The sequence below is a fragment of the Tiliqua scincoides genome, chromosome 5, assembly GCF_035046505.1.
Source record: "Tiliqua scincoides isolate rTilSci1 chromosome 5, rTilSci1.hap2, whole genome shotgun sequence".
NCBI classification, from domain to species: domain Eukaryota; kingdom Metazoa; phylum Chordata; class Lepidosauria; order Squamata; family Scincidae; genus Tiliqua; species Tiliqua scincoides.
The window spans coordinates 139,402,553-139,421,379 of NC_089825.1; the positions used below are offsets into that span (position 1 = coordinate 139,402,553).

The 18,827-nt window shown below is 45.9% G+C and overlaps 2 protein-coding genes across 2 annotated transcripts; both read right to left on the reverse strand.

The window, feature by feature from the left end:
* Positions 1-7,262: 7,262 nt before the first annotated feature.
* On the reverse strand, positions 7,263-8,174 carry LOC136653886 (olfactory receptor 4N5-like). Its single transcript, XM_066630760.1, has one exon. It carries the CDS (start codon positions 8,172-8,174, stop codon positions 7,263-7,265), a length of 912 nt encoding a protein of 303 aa, XP_066486857.1.
* A 4,004-nt stretch (positions 8,175-12,178) lies between these two features.
* LOC136653888 (olfactory receptor 4Q2-like) lies at positions 12,179-13,123 on the reverse strand. Its single transcript, XM_066630761.1, has one exon. The coding sequence runs from the start codon at positions 13,121-13,123 to the stop codon at positions 12,179-12,181; it is 945 nt and encodes a 314-aa protein (XP_066486858.1).
* Between the last annotated feature and the right edge of the window lie 5,704 nt (positions 13,124-18,827).

An 18,827-nucleotide genomic window follows, 5' to 3' on the forward strand; every position in this document is an offset into this window, starting at 1 on the left:
CCTCTTCATTTGAGGGAAGTCCGCTCATTAGAAGTCAAAGGTTTTTGTGAGAAATTTGCCCGGTATTCTTCCCCCAACATGCATGTCGAAACGGATCACAGCATGATCACTGTTCCCCAATGGCTCTGTAACATTGATATCTCTAACCAGGTCCTGTATTAAAGGACTGCAATATTAAAGGACTAACCAGGACTGCAATATTAAAGCCAGTCACCTGTCCTCTGATGGGCTCCATGACTAGCTGCTCTAAGGCAGGGTGGTCCACAGAACCACAGCTGGATGATCCAGCTAAGCCACAGGAGTAGAAAATAAGAAAATACATCTGCACTAACTGGTTTTTGGGCAACCCAGGATTCAATTCCAGCTTCATTTGAAAACAAGCACGTCATACAATATTTTTTGTTTTCGTGGTTAGTGGATGCTGCAGTGCCTGAAGATGCAGACTTGAAGAACCAAAAAGAAAAAAAGGTCACAAAATATAAAGATTTGAAACTGAAGTCAAAGCTAAAATTGCGCCAACTGTTGTCCGCGCTCTGGGTGCAATACCAAAAGGCTTGGGGAAATCCTGTGACTTAGATTGGGGGGGGGGGGATGATTGACGTATTTCTTCTCCATACCCTTGTTCTATTGTCTGCTGTGGCTGGAAGCAGTTCCAGTTTCTGATGGTTCCAGCCAAGCACAACTCCACGGCACACAGCCTAATTTCCCTCTAAAAGGACATGGTCGTTGATTTTTGAACAGAAACAAAGAGAGTTAACAGTTCCAGGTGGCCTTAGCTGGGACCCGCCCCCCCCCCCCAAATGGGACAGGGAGCCAGCAGAATGGCATTCTGGAGATTTCCCACCTGCTACAGTTGCACCTGCCTGCTTCCACTATTCCACTATTCCACTATTGTGTATTTTACATTTTGTGTATTTTATAGGATAAATTTTATTCATTTTCCAATGTATATTTTATATATTTATTTTATCATGTATTTTATAAGGATACATTTTGTGTATTTTATAAGGATCACAAACATTAGCATGATACGTCATGTCTCCAAGGCTTTCTGATCCTATGGAAACTAACCTGGATAGCGCTTCTCCGTGACTGGGGAAGAGAGAAGCAGCTAACAAGACCATCTGGAATTTTCCTGTGGAATGCTTGCTGTGGAAAGGGAGGTGTTTGGCAGGCAGGTTGTCAGCCCAGAGCTCTGATAATCCAGCTGGGCATTCATTCCTTCAGCTTTTGAAATTGCCCTTAGACTTTCAAAGTTATCTTCACAGCCATAATGCCCAGAAATATGCAGTTTATGAAATGTGCATTTTAAAAACAGAACTGCCACAGGTCCTTCAAATACTGCATCATACCCTAAATTCCATGCTTGTGTTTTGTTTGAGATCAAAGAATGGAGAGAGAGAGAGAGAGAGAGAGAGAGAGGAGCAACCCCTTACCTCTTGCTCCCTCCAAAGAGAAGGCCTCCCTCAAGCAGCACAAGGGCCCTTGATCCTCACAGCTTTCTTGCTTCTGGCCCTGGGAGAGCCAGAGGTGAGGAGATGCAGGCTGAGCCCTGGTGTGCCACTTGTCCCCAAGGGCCTTATTAAACTGTTGAGCCTATAAACGAATGCTTTCTTCAGTTCTTTTTCAAGGATAGTAGACTAGTGGCTAAAACTGTGGATCCCTTTTGGAATATTTGTATTGATGAGATCTGATGGCTGTTGTTTTCAGACAAACAGCATAAACGAAAATGTTATTACAGAGTTAATTTAATGCTCAATACAATGCAACAAACTGAATTAAGTTATCTGTCTTCTGTCAAAGTTTGTAACCAAATAACCAGGAGGGGGAAAAAAAAAACTGCAGTATGTACAGTGGATGTCCTTAACTCAAAGCTGGCCTTCTGCCCTGCAGTGGGTCTCCTTGGACCTGCACTAGCTCTTATAGCTGGTATATTTCCAAGGAGAGAAAGGAGGTGGGGAAGCTGCTGCTGGAGGATCCAGCGGATGCCATCACCACCAGATCCACCCCCTGCCTCGTTCCTCACCCTCCCCACCCAGCTTTGCCCCTCCTGCCCTCCCCCATTTCCTCCTATCCACCCTGCTGTCTTAAAGCCCAATCTTGAGCTTATTAGTGCCAACAGTACGAGTGTACTGCCGGCGCTGGGTGTCATAAACATGCTGTAAAGCAGATTTAAGGCACCCTCCGTGTAGGGACCATTTGGTGCTGAGCCCATCACTGGACAGACACCGCCCGGAACAAGGGAAGAGCTTCAGGCAATGTTAAGGTTTGTTGGGGCAGGGGGAGGAGTTCCAGGGCAGGGAGAGGGTGGGAAGAGGGCACTGCAGGAGGAGGAACCAGGATGGGAGGGGGGGGACCTACAGAGCCCTGCTTTGCCAAATTTGATGCTCTGGGTTGGGCTGAAAAGCTGGACAACAAGCTCTTCCAGTGTGCGCCTGCAAAATAGCCAGGATGGACTGGAGGAGACCCATGATGGGGCCTGCATCCTTACCCAGCAGAAGGGAAGAAATGTCCCCTTCCCCTGAGGAGACTCCAGTGGCTGCTGCAGTGCCCATAGGATGCAACAATAGCCATTTTGGCACTGCTGCTCCTCTGGGCTCCGGAGAGCATAGGATTGGGCTACCCCCTGCTCTGGCGGGTGGCCAGCAGTTCGGCACCACATGCTAGAAATCTCCAGTCATCCTGCTGGTGCTGCACCAATGCGCCACTCCTGTGCTGCTGAAGCATGCTTTATGGCTGCTTTACAACAGCCAGTAATGGTGGACCACCAGTTCCACCAGTGGGGCAGCCCAACAGGATTGGGCTGTTTAATTTATTATTGCACATCACTTCAGAACCCTACTGGCTGAAATACTGGAGTAAAAATGGAAGAAAAATGATGAGACAGAGCTTTGATCTGTTAACAGAAATGCAGAAAGTTAAGGCCAAGTTAAGATATATACTTGTTTGCATTTCATTTGGTGGGTGACTAATTCATTTATTTCATTTCCATCTCACCATTCAAGGACCCTCCAAAGAGAATATAAGAACATAAGAACAGCCCCACTGGATCAGGGCATAGCCCCATCTAGTCCAGCTTCCTGTATCTCACAGCGGCCCACCAAATGCCCCAGGGAGCACACCAGATAACAAGAGACCTGCATCCTGGTGCCCTCCCTTGCATCTGGCATTCTGACATAGCCCATTTCTAAAATCAGGAGGTTGCACATACACATCATGGCTTGCAACACATAATGGATTTTGCCTCCAGAAACTTGTCCAATCCCCTTTTAAAGGCATCCAGGCCAGATGCCATCACCACATTCTGCAGCAAGGAGTTCCACAGAATGACTACATGCTGAGTAAAGAAAGATTTTCTTTTGTCTGTCCTAACCCTCCCAACACTCAATTTTAGTGGATGTCCCCTGGTTCTGGTGTTATGTGAGAGTGTAAAGAGCATCTCTCTATCCAGTTTATCCTTCCCATGCATAATTTTGTATGTCTCAATCATGTCCCCCCTCAGGCATCTCTTTTCTAGGCTGAAGAGGCCCAAACGCCGTAGCCTTTCCTCATAAGGAAGGTGCCCCAGCCCCGTAATCATCTTAGTTGCTCTCTTTTGCACCTTTTCCATTTCCACTATGTCCTTTTTGAGATGTGATGACCAGAACTGGACACAATACTCCAGGTGTGGCCTTGCCATCGATTTGTACAACAGCAATATAATATTAGCTGTTTTGTTCTCAATACCTTTTCTAATGATCCCAAGCATAGAATTGGCCTTCTTTACTGCCGCCGCGCATTGGGTCGACACTTTCATCGACTTGTCTACCACCACCCCAAGATCCCTCTCCTGATCTGTCACAGACAGCTCAAAACCCATTAGCCTATATGTGAAGTTTTGATTTTTTGCCCCAAAGTGCATGACTTTACACTTACTGACATTGAAATGCATCTGCCATTTTGCTGCCCATTGTACCAGTTTGGAGAGATCCTTCTAGAGCTCCTCACAATCACTTCTGGTCTTCATCACTCAGAAAAGTTTGGTGTCATCTGCAAACTTAGCCACCTCACTACTCACCCCTGTCTCCAGGTCATTTATGAAGAGGTTGAAGAGCACCAGTCCCAGGACAGATCCTTGGGGCACACCGCTTTTCACCTCTCTCCATTGTGAAAATTGCCCATTGACACCCACTCTCTGTTTCCTGGTCTTCAACCAGTTCTCAATCCATGAGAGGACCTGTCCTCTAATTCCCTGACTGTGGAGTTTTCTCAGCAGCCTTTGGTGAGGGACTGTGTCGAATGCCTTCTGAAAGTCCAGATATATAATGTCCATAGGTTCTCCCGCATGCACATGCCTGTTGACCTTTTCAAAGAATTCTAAAAGGTTTGTGAGGTAAGACTTTGCCTTACAGAAGCCATGCTGATTCTCCCTCAGCAAGGCCTGTTTGTCTATGTGTTTTGAGATTCTGTCTTTGATGAGGCAGTCCACCATCTTACCCGGTATAGATGTTAGGCTGACCGGCCTATAGTTTCCCAGGTCCCCCCTCTTTCCCTTTTTAAAGATTGGTGTGACATTTGCTATCCTCCAATCTTCTGGCACTGTGGCCGTTTTGAAGGACAAGTTGCATATTTTAGTCAAGAGATCAGCAACTTCATTCTTCAATTCCTTAAAAACTCTTGGGTGGATACCATCCGGGCCCGGTGACTTATTGATCTTTAATTTATCAATGAGGTCTGAAACCTCTTTCAACCTCTATCTAACTTAATTCCTTGGTCAGGAGGGGCCGTTCAGGCAGTGGTATTTGCCCGAGGTCTTCTGCCGTGAAGACAGATGCAAAGAACTCATTTAATTTCTCTGCCATCTCCAAGTCTCCTTTTATCTCCCCTTTCCCTCCCTCACCATCCAGAGGGCCAAACACTTCTCTGGCGGGTTTTCTGCTTTTAACGTATTTGAAGAAGTTCTTATTATTCCCCTTAATGTTGCTGGCCATGCGTTCCTCATAGTCTCGCTTGGCCTCCCGAATCACCTTCTTACATTTCTTTTGCCACATTTCATGTTCCTTTTTATTCTCTTCATTAAAGCAAGACTTCCATTTACAGAAGGAAGCTTCCTTGCCCTTTATGGCCTCCCTAACTTGACTGGTTAGCCATGCGGGCACCTCCTGGACTTAGTGGAGCCCTTCTTCCTTTGTGATATACACTTCCGCTGGGCCTCTATTACTGTTGTTTTAAGCAGTCTCCATTTCTCCCATCCAACAAGTACCGGACAAAGTCTGTATCTGAACCATGAAAGTTTTCCAGGAATGGATATAGAAATAGATGGCGTGAATCAATATAGTGGATACAGAGCAAAAGTACATGGTTCAAGGACTCTTTTGAGGTCAGGTTGCAAGAACATGACTGGGGACTCTCCAATGGTCTATTAAATCTTGCTCTTAGTAGGTAAGATACTAAACCTACCCTGCGTAAAGGCTCTACGAATCTGAGGTGAACACATGTAGATAGCTTGAACCCAAATCAGAGGGCCATGAAAGACCAACATATAGAGGCGAACAAGACTTATGGGCTGCATATCGAATAGCCATACAATATTTTTTGTTTTAAAGTGATTTATAGATATGTTAACTATTAATAGTAGATATGGCAATACCTGGAGATGTAAGATTGAAGAGAAAGAACAGAACAGGATCATGAAATATAAAGATTTGCAAACTGAAGGCAAGGCTAAAATTGTACCAAGTGTTGTCGGCCCTCTAGGCACAAACTAAAAGACTCGGAAAAACACCTGAGCATCATAGGTGTAAATGAAATCACTCACACCTTCTACAGAAAGCAGTCCTAGTTGGAACAGCACCCATTTTATGGAAATATCTGTGCATATCCCAGATTCTTGGCTAGGACCTGATATTCAATTGTCTAAATCCAGCCACCAACATCTGGTGGGCTATGCATAAGAATTACAGCAATGCCCCTGCCAGAGTGTTGGATTAGCTGCAGTTTCCACTTGAATCAACACACAGATTTACATCTTTACCATGTGTGAAATGGCCCTCAGATGTTCAGATCAGTTGATAACTTTGGGAGACTTTGGGAGTCTTAACTTTGGGAGACTTTTGCCATCCCCTGTAATAAAAGGACTTGGCTCACTTATGACCCAAAACACAAAGAGAGACAAGAGGGAGCCATAGGGAAGATTTATTTGAGGTGTGGTCTAATTTTGTAATCATCTTACAAGACACGACTGTACCTTCATATGACATGATCTTAGGAAGCACTTTTCTTGGTAAGCCAAAAACTTCAGAAATCATTGCTCTTGAGAGAGATTTTTTTAAAGACAACAACCCCCAAGTTCAACTCTAACTTGGTCCTATTCACCTTTGGGTGCTATGCTTCCACCCCACCCCCACTTCACAGTGTTGCCCATCTACCCAGAACTATGTTATGACTGCCAGCTGACCAGCTCTCTCTGAAATACAGTAATACTTGCCATAATACCTGCGCACAGGAACCTGCATGAAATGCGCATTTCAAAAAGAAAAATGCCATAGGTTCTTAAAGTACTGCATCTTACAGTAAATTCCATGCTTTGTGACCAAAGAATCACAGAACAGATACCGGTACATACAAACTCACATACGTTGTTCATGAAAAACTAGCAATTAAAAAAAAATCTATATTGTAAAATTTGGTCCTCCCAAGGAGGAAAAAAAAATACATTTTATTCATTGAATTTTTCACTCATAAAAATGTACATAATTGTCAAGTCATCATTTGCACTGTTAAAAACAGCAAATATAAAGATTTTTGTAAGTTGAGTGAAGAAGAAAGAAAGAAAGAAAGAAAGAAAGAAAGAAAGAAAGAAAGAAAGAAAGAAAGAAAGAAAGAAAGAAAGAAAGAAAGAAAGAAAGAAAGAAAGAAAGATCGATCCATCTTGAGGGGTAGGAATAGAATGCTCATCCCCTTCATTCTTTTTCTTGGCCCTCCTGGATTGACCTAAAGTCCTCAGGAATCAGCATCACTCTCCAGGTAATCCTGGAGCTTTTAATAGGGCCTCCAGGAATTTTCAACTTTACAGTACACCATGATGGAAAAATCAATATATCCAGGCATCACTTCTGAGTTGGAACCCCTAGTTGTGGCTCACAAGAAAGGAAGAGGAACCTGGAGGAACAAGGAGAAGAAATAAAATTAAAAAGAAGGAGAGAGAGAAAATGAAGCAACCCCTTACCTCTTGCTCCCCCCAAAGAGATGACTTCACTTCTTTGTCCGTCTTCACTTCACTTTCACTTCTTTATCCGTCTCCACATAGCAGCTTTGATCTCCTTGTTCCTCAGGGTGTAGATCATGGGGTTCATCAAGGGGAAGACCACAGTGTGGAACAAGGCCACCACCTTGTTGAAGGGGAAGTCCTGGAAAGGATGACAGTAGATATAGATAGCAGGACTGAACATGATGAAGACGATGATGATATGAGTGACACAAGTGGAGGAAGCTTTGCTCTTTCCTTTAATGGAGCCCTTCCTCACTTTGACCAGCAGGACTCCATATGCGATAAGGAGAAGGATGAAGCATGCTGCTGTGGTCAGACCACTATTCACAAACATGACGAACTCCAGTGAGTACGTGTTGGTGCAAACTAGCCTGATGATCTGGGTGATGTCACAGAAGAAATTGACCAGCTCATTGAGACCACAGATAGGAAGTGGGATTATGAGAATAACCTGGATCATGGAGTGCAAGAAGCCTGCAGACCAGGAGCCTATCACTAAAGTCCAGCAAACCGGTCTGGTCATTATGGTGGCATAGTGCAACGGGAGGCAGATGGCTACATACCGATCAACACCCATAGTAATAAGGAGGCAGGTCTCAGCTGCACCCAGAAAGTGGATGAAAAAAATCTGAAGCATGCAGGCCTGGTAGGAGATAGTTTTACAGCCAGAGAAGAGATTGGCCATCATCTTTGGAGGGGTGACGCAGCTGTAGCAGATGTCCATCAAAGCCAGGTTAGCCAAGAAGAAAAACATGGAGGATCCCAGACAGGGCTCATTCCAAATGGTCACAATGATCAGGATATTCCCAGGAAGGATGATGGCATAGAAGAGGAGGAGAGTAGAGAGGAACAGCTGCAGCTCCCATCTCTGTGACAGTCCCTGGAGAACGAACTCTGTCACTACTGTATGATTTCCATGTTCCATCCTTACAGCGCACAGACCTGCAGTGGAATAGTGGCGGAGATGCAGAATTAGAAAATACTACATCTTTTTTCCCCTAACTCTTGACAGAATTTGTTATAATGCAAAGAATCATTAAGCTCAGGAGGAGAAGTATGGCTGGGAGGTCCAGCTAGATTGCAGTTCACTTCTTAGTGGATGCTCAGTGAGAAAATCCAGATGTTTAGCTATGCCATGTGTTCAATATCCAGTGTGAGCAGTAATTTTATAAAATCCAAAAGTTAACTGAAGTCAAAAGTTAGTGGTAGAGCAATAAGTGAAAGAAGAGAAATACCCCCCCACACACACACACACACACAGACATACAGCCTCTGTTCAAAGAGTTACTAGTGTGTGTAACTTCAGAAAATAAGCACATTACCAATCAAAATTGCAGGAATAAATGACGCCCAGAGACTGAGCACAGAGAAAAAATTCTAGAACACATTTGCCCATTTTACAGACAGCAAATGCTAAGATAAATTCCACAGAGAGTCTGTGAATCCATGGCAGGAAACTCAAATGCAAACACAAGCTCCCCTCTATCACAGTTACAACATGAGCCTATGTATGTTTACTCAGAAGTAAGTTCCACTGAGTTCAATGGGGCTTACTTCTGACATGGGGTCAGAACTTCTGAGTTCAATGGGGCTTACTTAGTTCTCAGAAGTAAGTTCCACTGAGTTCAATGGGGCTTACTTCTGCACTGTGGGTTCCCTTCTACAGCAAACAGCAGACAGAAATACAGTCATGCATCGAGAGTCATGCCCCCATGCACACCCATGACAGTGAAGTGGGACAGAACCAACCAGCCACTCCCCAGAGCTGGAGAGGGATCTATGAATTCCACCCAGTGCCCTTAGACTACACACCAAAGCTTGAGTCTGTCTAGCTGAAAAGGGTATCAGAAAACCCTGTTACACACTTTACCTTTCCTGCACTGGCTAGCAAGAAGGAGATGGGTGGGTAGGGGAGCACTGGAGATGCAAAGAGTGACAAAGCCTGGAGATGAAGCACACCCCTTACCTCCTGCTCCCTGCAAAGGGCTGGCAGGCTGTCCTTCTGGCAGCTCAAGGTTTCCTTCTCCCTGTCACTATATAGCTTCTGGCCCTCTGTGAGCTGGGGGCGGGGGAGGAGGGAGGGAGGGGTGCCCGAGGACACTCTGTGCCCTGCCATGCAGCTCTTGCCATTTGTCCCAAGGGTCTAATTAAAAAGTTAGCACCAAATGAAGTTCTGTTGTCAGGATATTGATTACGGTATGTTCTGCTGTCAGCATTATTGTCCTGATTATGACCAGATCTATGACAGGCAACCCCACTTTGCATTTAAGACTTCCTTCCAGGCTTGTCCCAGCTGATTCAACAAGCAAGAAGAGTGGCTATCTCGATCAAGCCCTTTCGGAGAGCTCTAGTGCAGGCAACTGGTTGGCCATTGTTGACAACAGGCAGAACTATCTCCAGATACGTCTTCCTGTTAATCCTTTCACTGACAGATAATAAATGTGGTTTTGATTGTGGCTTTATTGTATTTTTATTTATTGTATTTTTTGTATTTTTGTATTTTGTATTTGTATTATTTATTGTATTTTTATTACAGTAACTGTTACCCTGCACATGCCTGATCTTGTCTGATCTTGGAAGCTAAGCAGGGTCAGGCCTGGTTAGTACTTGGATGGGAGACCACCTGTTGGAATACCAGGTGCTGTAGGCTTATACCATAGTCTTTCGAGACTGAAGGTTGCCATCCATGTATTTTTTATTAACTTGGGAACCAGCTGGTTGGAAAAAAAATTAGATAAAAAACCACAGGGATGGAAAAACAGGTTTCTTGATCACACAGTGAAGGCTGCCAGCATGTACAACTGTATGCGCAGGGCTCTTTTTTCAGACTTGCAGCTGAGTGCATGGACGATGAGCAGGCATTTTCCCATTCCTCCTTATGGGGTTCACTGAATGTGTGAAAGGGCTACCAAAAACCTCACGGATTCCCTCTTGTTGCTGTCAATAGCGAAACTGGCCATTGTGGGAAATAGCAGATACTTTCACCTCTGCATAGAATTTGGGATAGTTCCCAGGAACAGCCCATCCATGAGGCCACCTGAAATGGTCGTCTTGGGCAGGAGATTGGTGGGGGGGTGTCCATCTCTGTCTGAATACTTGTCTGCTCTGCTTCTCCTTTCTTTTCACTCGCTGGGTTGAGAAAGAAAGAGGGGGAGAGAGAAGAGGAAATGTGGTGGGAGGTGAGAATGCTGAGCAAGAACATTGAAAGGGGCAGAGGCTGGTACATCACCTGGTAAGGGGAAGCAACATTTGGTATGTAGCCTCAGGTATCAGGAGTCCTTGGGTTGACCCTGGCAGTCATACATAGCTCAAGGTGTATCATGCCTAATGCAGCCATATGTGGGGACATCCATGTGGCATATGTAATTCCACACCCTTCCCATTATCCTCACAAAAACCCTGTGAGGTGGGTTAGACAAAGATAGTGAGTGGCCCCAGATTGTGGTGTAGACTTCCTGGCTAAACTGAATTTTGTGTCTGGATCTTCATGGTCCTAGCCTGACATTCTGACTTCAAAGGACTTCCCGTTTTAACCCTGTTATTTCCATTATAATCTCAGAACCAGACTGCGCTACCCAATTCTGTAAATGTTTAACCAAAATCAAAACCAACACTCTTCCCAGAGTATTGTACTCATTTGTGGGTGTGGATCTTGGCAGCAGTGGGACGCAACAGATCTGCCCCCTTTCTCAGCCCAGGTTTGCCCCTTTCCTCTCCTTGGACTTACGCTAACTACACTAGATGCTGTTCAGAACCACTTTTCAGAGCGCAATACCATAGTCTTCCAAGACTGAAAGATGCCAATGATGAATGACATATGGTATGGATCTAAGAAGACCCATAGGTAGCGGTGGGTGAAAATGGTGATAACAAAATTAAAACACATAACACTTAACACCACTTTTTGTACTTCTCATTTTTGTAAAAAAAAACAAAAAACCTTTAAAATCTGCAAAGAGGGTGTTTTATTTGGTGTTTATTTTATTTATTTATTTATTTATTTATTTATTTATTTATTTATTTGATTCTTTAAAACTGTAGTAGCCTAGTACACTTTTAAAGAGATCATGATTTATATTTTTAATGTAAAATTTGAATAAAAACACACAACATGCTTTGTGCCTTCTACCTTTGGAAAACACCAAAATCTGCAAAAAAATAAAACTGTTTTCACCCACCTCTACCCATAGGTGACTAGAAGGCCTACCAAGGAGAAAGTAAAAAAGGCATTTATTTACCTCTCATTGGCCTTCTGGTCTCCCCATCCCACTGCTCCGTTGGTGCAGTGGTGTGCTCTAGGATTGGGCTGTTAGAATCTTTACCCAACATCTAGATTTCTGGGAGCAAGGAGATATTTCTGAGCATTCCTTGTTTTGACACCCTATGTCACCCGCAACCTTACTGTAAGTGCTGGCATCTAGAATACATGTAAATCAAAAAGGCAAATTTCTCTCTAACCACTGATGAGCTGATGTTGCAGGTCATAATTTTTATATCATTGATTGAAACTATTGTAATGGCATGTTTCTTGTCCATTGCCTTTTTAGTATGATGACTGGCTGCTCAATTGATTGATTGATTGAAAAAAACACAAATAATTTGTTCCAATAAGCCTTTATATTGGTCAGATTAAAATATTTTCAGATTTTTGTTTCTCACTTATTTTTGTATTTTTATTTGGTGGCAATGCCCATGCCCAAGATCGGTTTTCCACCTTCCTCTTCTGTTTGTATGACCCAGGAAGAATTAGAATTTACATAATAAATATAGAAGAGAACATTCTAGAACGTTCAGATCTAGGAGAGAACATACTGGATCACATTTACTGAATGAAACTGATTCTACCCTATATGGCAACCACTTCCTAGTCAGTATCTCCTCATGGAAAGTAAATTTTTTAGAGATGAGGCTCTTCCCTTTTCATGCATGTCACACTGTCATATTCCCCTCTGAAGTTACTTCCTTGATTCTCAGCCTTCTCATGGCTGACTTAACCTCCTTATTCCTCAAGGTGTAGATCATAGGATTCAACATGGGTGTGACGCTGTTGTACAGGACAGAGACGAGCTTGTCTACTGAGAAGGTGGAGAAAGGTCGGGCATAGATGAAGATGCAGGGCCCAAAGAACAAGGTCACCACGGTGAGGTGGGAAGCGCAGACACTGAGGACTTTGTGCCATCCTTCAGGGGAACGGATCTTCACCAGGATGGTGGTGTAGGAAGTCACCAAGATGATGAAGCAAGTGGTGGAGATAAGGCCACTGTTGAAGACCATGAGGAGCTCTATGACATAGGTGTCAGTGCAGGCCAACTTAATGACCGGTGGGACATCACAGAAGAAGTTGTCCACCTGGTTTGGCCCACAGAATGGCAGTCTTAAGGTGAGGACAGTCTGGACTGTGGCGTGGATGAAGCCTCCAGTCCAAGAAGCTGCCACCAGCCAGCTGCAGATGCTCCTGTTCATGATACTGGGATAGTGCAGAGGCTTGCAAATGGCCACATACCTGTCATAGGCCATGATACTAAGGAGGAACATCTCAGCAGCAAGGACCATGTGGATGAAAAACAGCTGAGCCATGCAGGCATCAAAGGAGATGTTCCTCTTCACAGCCAAGAGGTCCATCAGCATCTTGGGGGCAGTGACACTGGAGGTGCAGATATCTAGGAAGGAGAGGTTTCCCAGCAGAAAGTACATGGGCGTACGTAGCCGAGAGTCAGACATTACTGTCACTATGATGAGGGTGTTTCCTACCAGTGTGGTTGAATAGACCAGCAGGAAGATGACAAAAAGGGTGATTTGGGACTGCCACGTTGGAGAAATAGCTGCCAACAGGAACTCACTGACCCTTGTTTGGTTTCCTTTCAGGCTCCCCATTTTTCCTGTAAAGGTGAAATACACATCCCAGATAACATAACAGCCTCCTTGGCCTCCATGTACAGTAAATGTAGGCATCATAAATCATTGGGCCCATAGCAACAGGATGAAATTCAACAGAGACAAATATGAGGTTCTGTCCGTGAGTACAAAAGAAGAGGCACAAGCAGAGAAACAGGAGCACCCAAGATAAAAAGAGACCTGCATCCTGGTGCCCTCTCTTGCATCTGGCATTCTCACACAGCCTACTTCTAAAACCAGGAAGTTAGGTACACCCATCATCATAACCTGTGATGGACTTTTCCTCCACAGATCTGTCCAATTCCCTTTTCAAGGTATGCATCTAGGCCAGGTGCCCTCACCACATCCTGTGGCAAGGAGGATGAGGGATGAAATGGACACGGGGACCAGAGGGCTGGTCCAGAGGGCTCAAGTATTATGGCAATGACAGTTTTTAGTAGATGATTTACTGCAGTGTTTTCAACCTTTTATGCACCACAAAAAAAAAAAAAATGAATGAATGAATGAATGAATGAATGAATGAATGAATGAACTGGGGACCCACTGCTGTTATAATGTCTTTAAGCAACTTCAAACCTTCCAAAAACAATTTAAACATTCTTTTCCTTGCAGCTTCTTTTTGATAATTCCCCTCCCCTTTTTGAGAAATGGAATCTTCTGGAATTAAACGCACAATGCGTTAACACATTATGGAGAGGGAGGTAGAACATGCCACATGGGAGATGCTGTTTTGGGTGGAACACAGTATTTTTCTCATAATGGTTTGTTCCTTCTGGAGGTGAATGTGTGGCTGGGTCAGAGTGCAAGTGTGCAAATTCATTATCAAAATAATAATGGTCTCAGTAATGAAGGATGAGCAGTAGGATGAATTATGCCTGGTTAGAAGGATAGTGTGAGGCTTCTCTTAAGGACCATCAAACAACAGCATGAACTTCTTTTTAAAAAGGTGCAATTTTTGAGGACCAAACTAGAGATAGCAGAACAGGAAGGAAAAATGGGACATACTGGGAAGTTTGGGTTCTTATGGATTGCACACACAACAAAAAGAGATGTGATCTGGCTGCAGTCTTAAGAATGGAGCAGTCTAGAAATACAAACAAATATAATGAGCAAAACTGTACCATATGTCTTTAAGTTAAGGAAGTACAACAAGCAATTTAACATCAACATCAGGATCAATGTGCCCAGACACAGGATGACTTAAAAATGAAATGGCATTGAATTAGAAGTGGATACAACATTTGGAGGTGCAGGATATTCAACCAGCATGTGCTTTGTTAGGAAATGGATTTGTTCTTAAATTTTACAGTGGATTATTTTTCTTTAAATGGCTCCCATTTCTGTTCATCCAAAGTCACATCAACAGGACTACGTAAACTTCCACTACAGAATAATTTTTCGCAACAGGCACAATGGAAATGGAAGCCCACATCACACACACAATATTAATGCTCAGTGTGTATCTTATTAAAAATGCTACACGAGAATGAGTGGCATTACCCCAATGTTATTTGAAGGAGATCATTTGAAGCCAGGGACATGCAGTGGGTGGGGTGGGGGGGGCAGATGAGGCAGAGCCTCCCCATTGGAGTCCATTGAAAAGTGCAGCTGCTGTGTGAGCTGCATGAGCACTCACAATCCATGTGCAAAAGCCATTCGGATTCTGCAGAAGCGTGTGGATTGTGAATGCTTGCACACCTGACAGGGCGGCGGCGGCGCTTTTCAAAGGCCTCTGGTGGGGTGGCTCTGTCTCTATGAAGAACACATGGGTTGTGAGTGCAGAGCGCATGGGTTGAGTGCTTGAGCGCCTCACAGTGGCGCTTTTTGGTTAGGAAGCTCTGCCTCACCTGCCTCCCCATCCACCTGTCCCTGTTCTAAGCCTACTCATCTTTGGTTACGGGCCCAGGGGCAGGATTCAGACCAACTGGCATTTGGCTCACTTCAGACTGGCTGCTCGCGGACTTAGTCCTGCTTGGGAATCCTGCAGTGTGCAAGAGCCCAATCCTCTGCATGTCTGCTCAGAGCTAAACCCCATTATAGTCAATGGGGCTTACTCCCAGGAAAGTGTGGCTAGGATGCAGACTCAGAGCGCATTCCTATGCGTGTCCACTCAGAAGGAAGCTCCACTATAGTCAATGGGACTTACTCCCAGGAAAATGTGGATAGGATTGTCGCCTGAGAGCGCAATCCTATGCACGTCTACTCAGAAGTAAGCCCCATTATAGTCAGTGGGGCTTACTCCCAGGAAAGTGTGGCTAGGAGGCAGCCTCAGAGCGCATTCCTCTGCGTATCTACTCAGAAGTAAGCTCCAGTATAGTCAATGGGGCTTACTCCCAGGTAAGTGTGGCTCGGAGAGCAGGGCGCGTGTGGGTGCAGGGACTGGAGGGACCGGAAGGTCTCTGCCCCGCGCCGCTGCAGTGGACGGAGGAGGCGCAGCTCCGCTTGAAGCGGGCGCAACGCAGAGGCGCCCCCGCCGAGCCGCGCGTGGCTCCCCGGGATCGCCGGCCCAGTTGAAGCAGGTCCGCCTCGCGCCCCGGCCGGTTCGAGCCTCGGCCCCGCGGGCACAGCAGAAGGGCCACTCCGCGGGGCGGGGCGCGCCCCCCGACTCTGAGCCCACCTCTGCGCCCGCGCCCCGGACGCGTGCCGGGGCGGCCCGGCCGGTCCTCGACGCCCCGGACAGGTGACAGGACGACCCCTCCCTGCCACGGGCGCTGGAAAAGACCCCCGGGACTGCACCGTCCGCCCGGGCCAGCCTTTTCTTCATCATCATCATCATCATCATCATCATCATCATCTTAATCAACACCACCATCATCTATTTATTACCATCATCATCATCATCACCCCCACCACCATCATCTTCATTATCTATTTATTTATCATCATCATCATCATCATCACCACCACCACCACCACCATCTATTTATTTATTTAATAGATGAATAGTTATTAATTAATAGATGATAAATAAATGATTAATCCCACCACCACCACCTCTCTCTCTCTCTCTCTCTCTCTCTCTCTCTCTCTCTCTCTCTCTCTCTCTCTCTCAGCGTATTTGTTTCATCAGCCCTGCCAGGCTTTCCTTTTCTCTACTTACTTCGGTGTTCCAGAGGATCCGTGTCCCCAGTCAATCACTTCTTGAATGAGGAGCGGTGTGGCTTGATGACTTTGTATCCTCTTTCCCTAGTATAATGAAGCCAGCAAGAGCAATGAAAAAACTCTGCTGGGTTTATGTCTTTGGATCTTGACAAGGCAAACTGGCACTATGGACATCTTGGTTGCAGAGGGAGTTTCTTTGCAAAGTTACTGCTCTGAGATCCCCCCTGGAGTTCAGAGCTCTAAACTTGGAGAACTTACTACCAGAAGCAAAGCCAGCTCCACCTCTGCATCATCCGTAGTTAGTTTGCAGTAACAAAAACCAAAAGAGTGGACTACAGGACTGAGCAAAGTTTTCATGTATCAGGTGTGCACCGCTTAACAACCTTTCCTTTAACAATGGACCGCAAATATGGCTGTCGTCAAAGCACAGTAAAGATGCTTTTAATGTGGCAATTCTGTCTCCCATAGCCTCCAGCAGAGTGCCTGTTTACATAACAGAGAAGCTCTTAATGCAAAGGTGAAGCAATCTGTCTCCAGTAGCCTGTGCAGCCAGCTAGTGTCTGGCAGGCAGTGTTTGTTAACACAACAAAGGCACTAGATTGGCCTGAATGTTCACTTAGTGACCTAATCACATAACAAGAGGGATAGGAGAACGTATCCCCTGTTAACATATTAAGTGGCGCACAACTGTAATTTTTTTGCTGAAAAGTGAGAGCTTCATGGGGGGAGCTTTCATGACACGGGTCCCCTCACCTTTTTTGTCACTGTCACCTCTTTCTGTGATCTGGTCAGGGACATGCAGTGGGTAGGGAGTCAGTGAGGCAGAGCCTCCCCAACAGAGTCCTTCGAAAAGCCCCGCTTCATGTGAGGTGTGCAAGCACACACAACCCACATGGTGCTTTTCGAAGGACTCTGGTGGAGAGGCTCTGTCTCACCTGCCTTTCAACCCACCGCACCTCCCTGGATCTGGGTAGTTGTTGCCTGACAACCCTTTTATTTCTTTTATTTGCATGACACGTTTGAGTACATGTGTAGGTGGCACTGAGTGCCTGAGAGGAAAGCAGAACCCGAACCAGTAACGGGTCTTTAGGATTGGACTGATGGCAAGAGGTTTCAGGTCCTATAAGATGAAAGGAGGTGCCTGGGTTTGCCCAGCCTTAACCCACTCCGGCCTCACTCAGTCGCCCCCCTGGTGTCCTTGATGGGTGTTTGGAACCTGCAGGGGTCTGGGCTTGGGCTGCACCACCACCAGAGAGCAATGGATGAGTTAACTTGCTGGCCCAGGTGGCACAAAGCGTTTTGAGGCATGCCTCTTCTAGCAGCACCTGTGACGTCACCTGCCCCATTCACTTCCGGCTACAGCAGGGGAGCCGTGAGTGGGCTGCACTTGCTCGGCAGCCACGCTACAGGCCAAGCTGTGGTGATGCAGCATGAGGGATATCCCCTGGGGCATATCCCAGAGGGGGATATGAGGGAGGAGAGGGAGCCAGGGGTCAAGAGGGAGCACTATTTGGGCAGGGGCAGAGGGCGGTAGAGGAGGGACTGTTCAGGGGGCTGTCTTTATTTCAATTCTTACCTGGCCTAGGAGGAAAGCTCAGTCTGGGTAGGCCTTGGCCACAGTAGCAGCAGCAAGTGATGCTCCAGGAGAACGCCCACTGTTGAGGTGGAAGCAGGGTGATGAAATCTTCATCCTGACCGTGTCTGAGGCCCATATAAGACAGCCCTCCTACAGCCCAAGGACTCAGAGAGAACTCGTCCAGGCAGCATTGCTTGTAACCTGAACCCTGGGCCCCCTCTACTTGGATTTCAGGTTGCCCACTGGGGCCCAAAGCACCAACTGTGACAGGAGGGCAACACCTATAATTTGCTTGTGCAGTCAACCCCCCCCCCTCCCACTCTGGGTGACTTTGACCCTGTGAACAAAAGTCACACCTTGAGCATTTCCTGATTTGAAGTAAACACAGTGAGACAACAGAAAGGTTTCCAACCCTAACGGCTCCATGGCTAAACTGAACCAGGGAGACCATCTGAATTAAGCAACAGACCTCCAGAGATAGCGGCTGTACCTTTGGTAGGGTGCAAAACACTAGCAGCGCCCACATAGGGCTGGGGGGGAGCAAGCAGGGGTCATTAAGTCACAGAAGAGGGTTCCTTGAAGAGTTCACCCCACAAATATAAACCCATAGGTTTCTGTGGGATAAAAGGGAATAAATGGTGGGGTTGCAGGACCCCTGATGGTTCTTCATTCCCCCTTTTGGTATCACTCTGCTAGTTTTATTGTCCATTGATCTGCTGGTGTTGTGTAAAACATCCCACTCCAGCCAGTACTCAATAACCATTGTGCCAAGCTGGCACTCAGGACTGGTAACCAAATACTCCCTTCTCTTTACCAAGCTTTACCCTCTCTTCCCCACTTCCCTTGCTTGAGTGCAGCTGAAAGCCACTGTGCCAGCATGAGCTGGACCACTATACTTTGTGGGCTGCCTTGCAACATAGGGCCTGCTTGATACAGTCATACATCCCCTTGAAGTTGCGCAGGTGAGCTGCTATCTGTATCTGGGAGCAGAGCTGGAGCCAGTAG

Bases quoted from the DNA above. Each gene is read 5' to 3' on its own strand.
- LOC136653886 (XM_066630760.1), bottom strand. From the start codon at position 8,174: ATGGAACATGGAAATCATACAGTAGTGACAGAGTTCGTTCTCCAGGGA.
- LOC136653888 (XM_066630761.1), bottom strand. From the start codon at position 13,123: ATGGGGAGCCTGAAAGGAAACCAAACAAGGGTCAGTGAGTTCCTGTTG.